Source organism: Lutzomyia longipalpis, chromosome 1 (assembly GCF_024334085.1).
Source record: "Lutzomyia longipalpis isolate SR_M1_2022 chromosome 1, ASM2433408v1".
Taxonomy (NCBI): Eukaryota; Metazoa; Arthropoda; class Insecta; order Diptera; family Psychodidae; genus Lutzomyia; species Lutzomyia longipalpis.
The window spans coordinates 27,370,722-27,381,690 of NC_074707.1; the positions used below are offsets into that span (position 1 = coordinate 27,370,722).

General features: G+C 40.0%; 4 protein-coding genes across 6 annotated transcripts in view; 2 read left to right on the forward strand and 2 right to left on the reverse strand.

Moving 5' to 3' along the window:
- LOC129797484 (protocadherin-23) overlaps window positions 1-10,969 on the forward strand; it is a 953,251-nt gene that overhangs the window by 652,971 nt on the left and 289,311 nt on the right. The gene's annotated exons all lie outside the window — the stretch shown is intronic.
- LOC129797429 (protein polybromo-1) lies at window positions 153-8,618 on the forward strand. Of its 2 annotated transcripts, none has more exons than XM_055839971.1 (10): window positions 153-367; window positions 451-1,176; window positions 1,244-1,457; window positions 1,799-2,660; window positions 2,929-3,067; window positions 3,403-3,620; window positions 3,689-4,891; window positions 4,961-6,058; window positions 7,366-7,475; window positions 8,161-8,618. In XM_055839971.1, the coding sequence occupies exons 1-10, from the start codon at window positions 245-247 to the stop codon at window positions 8,469-8,471; spliced, it is 5,004 nt and encodes a 1,667-aa protein (XP_055695946.1). In that variant the 5' UTR covers window positions 153-244; the 3' UTR covers window positions 8,472-8,618. The 2 variants fall into 2 exon arrangements, with proteins under 2 accessions (XP_055695946.1, XP_055695947.1); XM_055839972.1 differs by having other exon boundaries at window positions 1,817-2,660.
- LOC129797643 (D-aspartate oxidase) lies at window positions 8,502-9,834 on the reverse strand. Its single transcript, XM_055840414.1, has 2 exons — window positions 9,543-9,834; window positions 8,502-9,456 (listed from the first exon to the last, which is right to left on the reverse strand). Exons 1-2 carry the CDS (start codon window positions 9,725-9,727, stop codon window positions 8,613-8,615), a joined length of 1,029 nt encoding a protein of 342 aa, XP_055696389.1. The 5' UTR covers window positions 9,728-9,834; the 3' UTR covers window positions 8,502-8,612.
- Window positions 10,082-10,965, reverse strand: LOC129797729 (uncharacterized). Its single transcript, XM_055840560.1, has 2 exons — window positions 10,828-10,965; window positions 10,082-10,760 (listed from the first exon to the last, which is right to left on the reverse strand). Exons 1-2 carry the CDS (start codon window positions 10,871-10,873, stop codon window positions 10,132-10,134), a joined length of 675 nt encoding a protein of 224 aa, XP_055696535.1. The 5' UTR covers window positions 10,874-10,965; the 3' UTR covers window positions 10,082-10,131.

The window sequence follows — 10,969 nt, forward strand, 5'->3', positions numbered from 1 at the left end:
ATGTGAAAAAAAATATGATTCGAAAATAATGACCTGGATTACCTGCCACGGTAATTATCCTTATAATGTACTTTGTCACAGGGAGTGTCGCGTTTTGTCTCATGACACGATCCGGTAACAGCGAACCATAAAAAGCATAAAATGAGAAAAATTGACAAATAAGCCATAACGACGCCGTGCTGTGTTTATTTTCAGTGAAAAATTTCTTTATTCTCGGTAAAATTGTGTGAAAAAGGCCGTGAAAATGAGTAAAAGGCGAAGGACAAGCTCTGTAGCAAGTCGTCAGGATGATGATACTGATGATGCATTGTCTGAAACATCCCCAATTGCTGCATTTATTGGGCGGAAGAAGAAAAAAATGGATCCAGTAAGAATTCATCTTGTTTACGTTGTTTACAGATTTTTCTTATTTTTCGGGACTTCTAAGCTGAATTTCCTTCCTTTTTGCAGACTGAACTCTGCCAGGTACTGTATGATGCAATAAGGAATCATAAGAAAGACGATGGGAATATGCTATGCGACACTTTCATACGAGCCCCAAAGCGTCGTCAGGAGCCGTCATACTATGAAGTCGTTGCGAATCCCATTGACCTCCTTAGGGTACAGCAAAAGCTCAAAACAGACTCCTATGAGGACATTGAGGAGCTAACGAGCGATGTTGAGTTGCTTGTGAACAATGCAAAGGCTTTTTACAAGCCAGACAGCACAGAATATCAAGATGCATGCCTGCTCTGGGATATTTTCCTGTTGAACAAGCAGAAACTTCTGGAGGCTCTTCAGGATGACACAATTGAGCCTAAGAGGGGCACACGGGTACCGAGAAAACCGCGAAATCTTTCCACAAATGACCCAGATGACGCCTCAGAGGGCAGTAAGGATGATGATTTCGATACATATGAAGAGCTTTTTGCTTCTGTAGTTACAGCGATGGATCCTTTGGACAATAGACCGCTTCATACGGAATTTCAGTTGCTGCCATCGAAGAAACTCTACCCGGACTACTATGATGTTATTGAGCATCCCGTTGATCTGAAACTTATTGCTACGAAAATTCAAACAAGCGCCTACACGAATCTCAACGAGATGGAGAAGGATCTCCTACAGATGACCAAGAATGCATGCACATTCAATGAACCCGGAAGTCAAATCTACAAAGATGCTAAATCACTCAAAAAGGTGAGAATTGCATGAATTTTTTGATTAATCTGAGATGTTTTGTAAGCGGGAGTTTCTTTGATTGTAGATTTTCATGACACGAAAAGCTGAAATTGAAAGTGGAAAGTTCAAGCCGACAACACGCCCAAAGAGACGAGGACATAGTCTTAGTGCTGCCACTGCGGCACTTAAGGAGGAACCAGAGAGCTCAGATGATGAGATGGATGATAATATTGACACAGAAGGTGATGGCCCGATGTGGCAGCTATTTGATCAGCTCTACAACACTGCAAATGCAGCGGGTAAGTGCTCGGAACAAGTCACTCTCCTGCCATTTCCTTAACAACTCATCACTCCACTAACAAATCAATTTTTTTTTTAATTATTAATAATTTAATTGATTTATAATTAAGGCATTGAAGAAGTGAAATCATTTGTTTTAATGGCTCTGCATCTACAATGCCCAGATTTTTCAATCCATTGGTTTTGATTTTTAAATAATTTAAAAAAATTTATGTTTTCTTTGTTTTTTATTTCTCTTTTTTTACGTTTGTTTTCCAAATGGTCACATCATACATGCACAAAAAACCACACACCATAAAAAAATTCTAAAACAATATGAATCCCATCAAACACTATAAAGATCATCCTAATGCCTCAGGCGCACCCCTCGGTGAGTCACTGTGGAAGTTGCCAAATCGTCGTTTCCATCAGGATTACTATAACACGATAAAGAAGCCCATTTCCATGGCACAAGTTAGGAATAAGCTCAAGAAGGGTGTATATTCGAATATCACCGACATGACAGCTGATTTGTATTTAATGCTGGACAATGCGAAGAAAGCATACCCATCCACGCATAAAATTCACAAGGATGCAGTGAAGATGCAAAAGATTCTCAATCAGAAGCTCATTGATACGGGCGTGGGGCAGGATGAGAGTGACACAGAGGATGGGGATGTTTCTATGCCATCTACGAGTTCTATATCCCCATCAGCTGTGGCAACGTCCATGCCGAAAAAGAAAGGTCGTCCCCGACTCAATCCCACCGTAACTTCACCACCGACTACAGCTAATGTTCAAACAGTCACTCAGACACCTCAGAGTGGGAGTCAGATAATTATGACAAAGGGACGTTTCCCCAATAATCCTGTCTTGAAGAAGAAACTTCTGGGACTGCAGAAGTTCCTCACAGATTACGTGGTGGCTGGTAGACGACCAATGGCGCTCTTCATGGAGAAACCCTCAAAGAAACTCTATCCGGACTACTACGAAGTAATACAGCATCCAATTGACATGAATACGATTGAGATGAATATCAAAGCAGATCGCTATGGGACACTGGATGATGTTGTTGGGGACTACAGGTTGATGTTTTCAAATTGTCGCAAATACAACGAAGAGGGATCGCAAATCTTTGAGGATGCAAACATCCTCGAAAGGGCGCTCAATGAGAAGTTAAAGGAATTTTCTGGGATACCCGACAGACGTCTAACACCCAAAATGTAAGTTAATTTTTATTGTTAATTTGTGCTTTCTGAAGTAAGGAAGGAAATCATAGCAAATGCTTGCAAATTTTGAGGAATTTCCTTTATGAAAAAAAAATCATTTAAAAGCAATAATGGGGTTAATGTTAAGCTCATGGTCAATGGTTATGGAAATAATAAACGCGCGGATTTTTGGTCTATTGAGAATATTTAATTTTTGCATCAATAAACTTTGAATTTTTATACCACAAAGCTTCTTTATAGAAAAAAAATCTTTTTTTTTTAGAATAAAATCAGGAGGAAGGAAAATCATCACTCCCCTGGATAATAAACTCAAACAATTCTACGACACCATCAGAGATTATCGTGAGAGTAAGGCTAATAGATTGCTCTCTGCTGTCTTTATGAAACTTCCATCAAAGAGTGTAAGTATACAACAATGAATTTTCATTTATTAATTTTCTTTTGAAGTAAAATACTTAAATACATTATACTGAATTGAAGTGGCAGAGTAGCGAAGTAAACCTTCTTTATGTAATTTGTCCAATTTTTTCATTATCTTTCTAAATCCATATGGATATGGAAAGAAAAAGGTAATTCGCTAGATTAAGTGCAAAACAAACAAAAAAAAACAATTCACTAAAACCCCTCTTAATTTGGGGTTTGCCTTAAAAAAAATGCCAAAGCTCAATGTTCTGTGATGTATTTTTCCATAAAAGACAAAAATTAAACTAAAAAATGTTGAAATGTATTTTTGTAGGATTATCCCGATTATTATGACATCATAAAGAATCCCATTGATATGGAGAAAATTGCCAATAAGATGAAGCATCAGATTTATGATAATATTGACGAAATGGCAACAGATTTTATGCTAATGTTTGAGAATGCGTGCAAATACAATGAGCCAGATTCTCAAATTTACAAAGACGCCCTCGTCCTTCAGCAGATTTGCTTGCAAACAAAACAATCTCTCAAGTAAGATGGAATGTGGTTCAGAAATATTCTAGATTATGAGTTTTTATTCCGAAAATTTTGCCTTTCAGTCGCGATGGGAGTGAGGAAACTGTACCAGATGTACCACAAGCTGTTCAGGAACTTTTAATGTCTCTCTTTACATTTTTCTACAATCATCAAGACGAGGAGGGGCGTTGCTATTCGGATTCCCTGGCAGAACTCGCGGAATATGATGATGTTGATGGGAACAAAGTCCGGGCAATATCGTTGGATTTGATCAAGAGGCGCCTCGATAAGGGGCTCTACAAGCGTTTGGATATCTTCCAAGAGGACATCTTTTCATGCCTGGAACGAGCACGTCGCCTTTCACGGACGGATTCTCAAGTATTTGAGGATTCCATTGAGTTGCAATCGTTTTTCATAAAGAAACGCGATGAAATATGCAAGAATGGCGAAGTTCTCAGTTCTCCAGCACTCAGCTATTCAGCTATGCATCTGAGTGCTGCCGTTGAGGCAGTGCGTCAGTCGAAGCTGCTGCAAGAGGAGCAGGAGCATGAAAATGAAACGGAGACAGCATCAATCAATGGGGAGAGCATGATGATTGATCAGAAAGTCTACTCCCCCGGAGATTTTGTCTACTACGACTCACCAGACAATAAAATCCCCGGTGTGGTGTATATTGAACGACTTTGGACAAATAGTGAGAATGTGAAGATGATGTATGGGAATCTCTTTATGCGACCCCATGAGACGTATCATGTGACAACGAGGAAATTCCTTGAGCAGGAATTATTCAAGAGTGACCAACATCAGGCCATTCCATTGAGTCAGTTGCAGAATAAATGCTTCGTTATGTGCATCAAGGATTACATTAAATACCGCCCTGAAGGGTTTGCGGATAAAGATGTCTACGTGTGTGAATCGAGATATAATTCGAGAGCACGTTCATTTAAGAAGATCAAAAATTGGCCATTTGTACGGACAAATGATCCAGTCAAGTTGATCCAGCGGGACACTCCGATTGAACTGAAGCGAATTATGTCTGTATTCAAGGAGCGCGTAGAGAAGCACAAGGGGGAATTGGCAGAGTTGCAGCTGCAGGAGGCTCTTGTGGAGAAGGAAAAGCCAAATGTGGTGATCTTTTCGAATGTCCCAGAAGAGGGGAATGTTCACTATGAGCAATACAATACAATTTGTAGTGGTGTGGTGAAGATTGGAGACTACGTCTATGTGGCGACTGAGGGTGGAAAACAAGCCATAGCACAGATCACGTCAATTTGGGAAACGAAAGAGTAAGTATTAATGGTTAATTTTGCAATTTGTAATTGTTCACTCTTCTCAATCTTTCGTTTTATTTTCAGCGGAAAATCCTTCTTCCGTGGTCCATGGCTACTTACACCCCCCGAGGTACCATGTGCTGGAAATAGACTCTTCTACAGGCAGGAAGTCATGTTGTCCACTCTTCAGGAGAGCAGCCCCCTGATTGCCATTGTAGGACGTTGCTCCGTGCTTGATTATTCCGAATATACAACGTGTCGCCAAACGGAAATTCCCGAGAGTGATGTTTACATCTGCGAATCAATTTACGATGAGATAAAGAAGCAAATCCGTCGACTTCAGGGTACGGGTCTAAGGAAGTTTACGCACAGCCAAATGGTGACTCCAGATGAGATTTATCACTTCCGGAATCCCGTAACACCGCTGCGTGTCAGTGCATCGGAGATTGCGGCTCTGCAGGAGCAACTGAAGCAAACGGGCACAGGTGGTGAAATGGACTTGAAAACCGAGGGTGGAGATCTTCTGAATATGATGGATGATTCAATGGACGGAGGACCACCTTCTGTGGGATCAGACTTTGTGGCAACTGCCTCTCCGGCATCTTCTATGCACCTATCTACGCCAATTTCCACGAAGAAGGGCAAAAGTGGGAAGAAAGTCGTCACGGGGTACATTCTCTACTCCAGTGAGGTACGCAAGAGTATCAGTGCGAGCAATCCTGATGCCACATTTGGTGACATCTCACGCATTGTTGGCAATGAATGGCGTTCGCTGCCGTCGTCAGAGAAGCAAGCATGGGAGGAGAAGGCGACAAAATGCAATGAGGAGCATGCAGCAAAATTTGCCGAAGAATCCGGATGTTCCAGTCCAGCACCACCATTTGCCAATGATCCCATCCCCAATCAGGTGTTTGAGTGCAACTGGGATAAATGTGATTGGCAATTTGAGGATCCCGCCGATTGTTTTGAGCACTGTATTGCCGATGGGACTGGGCATGTTCAGACACACTGTGCCAGCATGCCGTCCAATGAGGTGGAGTACAATTGTTTGTGGCGCGGATGTATTCGTCTCAAGAAACAAGCGCCGGCATTCCCGCATCTCCAGCGACTTGTAAAACATGTGCGAGAGGTGCACATCAACAAAGCGAATGGACGCATTGTGCAGCCAGGCGATAGGAGCAAGTAAGTTGATGATTTTTTCTCTATAAAAAAATAATTTTGCTTTGGGAATTCTTCATTTGGGGGCAAATCTTGGGAGTAAACAAGCAGATAAATTTTCCAAGTCAATATAATTTTATTTTATTTGATGGAAAAATCAATGCAAAAGCAATTTTATTTTATTTTTACATTGTTATTCCTTCGGATATTTGCGAAATTGTTCAAAAAAAGTTATTTGAAGTTTGAGGGTTCAGTAAAGTTTTTCTGAAACTCATAAAATGGAGATTTTAAAACGTTACAAGAAAAAGTCAAACGTTAGAAAAGAAAACGTATCAAACGTTATAAATGTAGAATCGCGACTTGGGGGCTCTGGGCCTGAGGACTCTCGCCCCCTCTCAACTCCCAGCACTGTACCCAAGCACGACTCTAAAGCTAATGACTCCTCGAAGAGTCTACCGAAGTGTTGTACCAACCGAGGCGGTCTGCCTCCATCCTCGCAAGGTACCCCTAACAGTGCATTGTGGGAGAAGAGAGAGTCCTCTTACGCAAAACAGCCTAAGCTGAAGGGGAGGCGGTCGGGCATTTTGAGCGCCTTTTGGGGTCATAGAACTACATAAAGTGAACGTCAAATGCTTGACAAGAAAAGGCGATAAGTAAAAAAAAGATTGCAATTTGCTATAGACTCATGTTGATTGCCAGAGAAGAGATTTTGCAATAGATCAGCGAGGGTGTTTATTTTTATAAATTTTCCTGATAAATAGGATATTTTCTGACTCAAAAAAAAATCAATGCAAATGAGTTATCATCCAGATTTACCCGCCAGTAACTTGTTTCTAAATTGCTGCATTAAAAGAGAAAATAATAAAATTACAATGGAAAATTTGCTGCTTGTCTTGTTTACGGAATTTGTGTGATAATGAGTAAATAAATTTTCATTAAAAAAATTTGCACTGAAAATCTGTGCAATAACACACGATGCTGCAAATCTCGTGGAAAATTCTGTGCTTGACTTTATCTCACACACTTGCTTGTTCCTCAATAAATATGATTCGTGCATTGGATTTAAAGGAACTATGTCGCGATGAAATCGAGCGGAAATGCAAATATCAGTGTACAGATACCAACACAGAATATCCAAATGACTTCGCTGGAGACATCACCAATTGAGAATCAAGGTCTTTATGCAGAAACTCACCTGATGGTTTTTTTTCTTCTTCTTTTCGTGGTTTTTGTGTGAAATTTTTAATACAATGATTTTTTTTTAATTTAAGTAATGGAATGCTCGTTGATGAATGTTTTTGCTTTTTTTTCTTTTATTTTTTTTCTCGTAGAAACTATATGCCGTCCAAGAAAACAATTACCGTCACTCAAAGTCCATCTCAACCAATTGTCCATACCACCCAAACTTTACCCATACATCAAAGTCCTCCTACTAATCCGAGTAAGTTTTATTTTTTCTTATTGTTTTTTAAATAGTTTATAAATACGATTTAGATGTGAAATTAGTTGATTTTTTTGGAATGTAAATGGAGATAATTCAGAGATATTTTTGTGTAGTTTGGAGTCATTTAATTTTGTAATAAATTTAAGGATTTTACATATTTCTTCATAACGAATAGGGCAATGGATAGAACTCTCAGTTTGTGACCGAGAGATCGCCAGTTCGAGTATGACGACTGTGTCTTTCAAAAAAAATTTTTTTTCTTTAAAAAATTGTCTCAAGATCGAATTAAGGAAAAGTTCTTTTCATTTCCTTTAAGAATTAAAAAGGATTGTTTAAGCTGAAATTCTTCAATAATGGTTTCAACTGAATAATTTTAAATTCGCGATAAAAAAGAACAAAGCTCATAAGTCAAAAATAAAATGGTATGATCTTAATAGAGTTGATAAAAAAGGCTCTGCTACCAGTAGGGTCATTCAAGTTCTATTAAATATTTCTTGTACATAATAAAATTATCACCAAGTTATCAAGCGACTTTATCAGTGTTTTTTATCTCTGAATTGACCCATTGATTTGACTTTTATTTTTTATGTGTTTTTTTTTTTATTTTTTGATCAATAAATAAAACGATCCAAGATGATTTTGCATAAAACTAAAATGTAAGAAAACTGAATTTTTCCCACAGTTATCACATCACCTCCAGTTGAGCCACTCTTTGTGACTGTCCCGCCACGTCCGCAGCGGGTATTGCACTCGGAGGTGTACATAAAGTACATAGAGGGCCTTCAGAATGATTCGAGATTCATTAGTCCGTGGGAGAAGACGCTCAAAGCAACGCAGCAGACAGTGCCATCCGTTGATGTAAGTCGTTTGCCCACACAGTGGTTGGATTCCCGGGCAAAGGAGAATCCCGAGGAGGTGGTAAAGTCACTCTGGAACTTAAGGAACTACATGATGAAGGATATTATTCAAATCAGGAGGAGTTGCTTGGATTGAACGGATTGAGGAGAGCAGTAAGAAGAGAAGTTTTTTTTTCAACAGCATTTTATTATATTATAAGTAATTATACATGGCAGATAGCATGAATTAAAAAAAAATTAAGGAATTCTCGCTTCAATGATAAAAATTCTTTTAGATCTATAATTTGCTTTTAATCTCTTCTCGGAAAATTTCCTGTGCCAACTGAAGGACAGCCTTACCGCAGCCCCATGCGAGACAGACCCCACTTCCACCATGTCCGTAGTTGTGAATTAGAGGAACTTTCGTTCCATCTTGTGCCACAAACTCCACCTTCTCGAGACGAATGTTGTCGCGTGCTGGTCTCAAACCCACCCACTTTTTCACAACTTTAGCATCCTTCAGGGAAGGTTCAACAGCTTCACATCCTTCCTGGATGTGTTTATCATCTTCCTCTGAAACTTTTGTGTTGTAATCATTCACTTGACGTGTTCCACCGAGAACTGTTGTATCCGTATTGACGATGATGTAATTCCCATCATCGGAATCATTCACGTAGGTTGCATAGAGCCATGGAGCATGTACTCTTGTCACTTGTCCACGAATTGGGTGAACTTTGGGATCATTGGCCAACTTCTGCGATCCCAAACCCGTGCAGTTGATTATTAAATCATACTCCTCCTTGGCAAGTTCATCAATGGATTCCACACGCTTCCTTTCCATTCGTCCACCAGCATTTAGGAATCTCTTGAGGAGGTAGGGCAGCAATTTTGTAGGTTCACAAGTGAAGGAGACAAAGTGAATGCCTCCCGTGTAGTTCTTCTTGTGATCTTGACTTAGAATTCTCAGCTGATCCTCAGACAGGGATGTGCAGCCGAAGGGAATCTTCGACCATTTGGGGATGTCGTAATTCTTCGCATTGCTAACAACACGAATTATTGGCTGCAGGCACACACCTACCTCCGGGGCGAGGCCACTTTTCCAGAGGTCGTGAAAAAATCTATGGGTGTCTTCTGACCATTTCCTACAAAACGAGAAAAAAAATGAGATCCCTTTATCTTCAGTCTGTCTGCCACGAGAGCATTTTAATCTCATAAGTGCCACACTCACAGAACAGTCTCATCGAGACTCACGAGATAAGGCTCCCAGAGACCGGCTGAGCCATCTCCCGTAGTATTTGGTGAAATATCATCAGACACTAGCACAACTTGCGCATCGCTGTAAAAATGTTCAGCCACTTGCACAGCAGAACTCAGTCCATTCACTCCAGCACCAATTACAGCGATCTTCTTCATTTTAATTAATTTCCACCACGACGGTATGTGATCACGCTGGCGTCTGCTTCAATACTGCCCGCAAAATGATTTGGACATCGGGGTTATCATGCTCCTCAAATATATGCATAATGAACTTTTTTCCCCCAGTTATCTCTGTGCAATCTCTCGAGAGTCACAGCAGAGTGGGGATATCTCTGGGAGTTTGTTTTGATAGGAAATCCACTGCAAATCTTCAATGTGAAAGTGAAGAGACATCACACCAGAGAGACACATGCATGACACATGTGCAAATGGGGAGAATTTATCATAGTGGCCCCACAGCAAGTTCCCGGAAAATCTATGGATGTATGCTAATAATAAATTCAAAGAGAATTATTTATTCTAAAAATTTTATTTTCTTCTCTACACGCGTCTATAATGAATTACTTTATGCCCAATTTCTCCTTGATTATAAATTGAGGAAGACGACGATTCTTCCAGAATCTAGGGATTGGGACTTCAGTGGCCTTTCTTATTTTCTCCTCAACATACTTTTCTGCTGAGAAAGTTTCCGCTTCTTTGATTTGGGCGAATATTTCTGCCCGGAAGGCTTTTTCCTTTCGCATCTCTCTACGTTGTCGTACTTTGGCCCATTCATACTTCATCTTCTTCCGGAGTTTTCGTAGCTTGTGCTTCTTCATTTTCTTCCGGCGAATTACAATTAATCGAACTGCATGCTTTTCTACGATTGTTCCCGCTTCCGGAAGTTTAATCTCCTTTTCCTGGCGAATAATGCTGTTTATCTCACTGAGAATACGTTGACACGGGGGTTCAATGATATTTATGGGGTTTCGTGGGACATCTCGAATCTCTTTGAGGGGATACCGGTTGATAATATGCGGTTGATTAGTCAAGGACCCCCCAATTGATAATACATCAATCCTATTCGAGTTTTCCACGAAAGCAGCAATCCGGGGTACTTCTAGAGTGGTTGCAGAGGTCTGGAGTGGTACAGAAACATTCCTCAAAGATAATTGTGAGAAATTCGCCACGAGAGATGATGTTCCATAACCTAAAATTTCATTCAATATTTTTTTCACATTTCTATTTTATTAAAATTTATACTCGAGTCTCCTTACTATTGATCCTTGAAAAGTCCTTCACTTTCAAGAGGTTCCGCAACATTTTCCTTGCAAACTTTTTACAATTTTAGCATATTTTTACTGTTTTTGGATTTTCACCTTTTTCGCCTTTTTCGCAATCCGATTCATCCAAGATGCG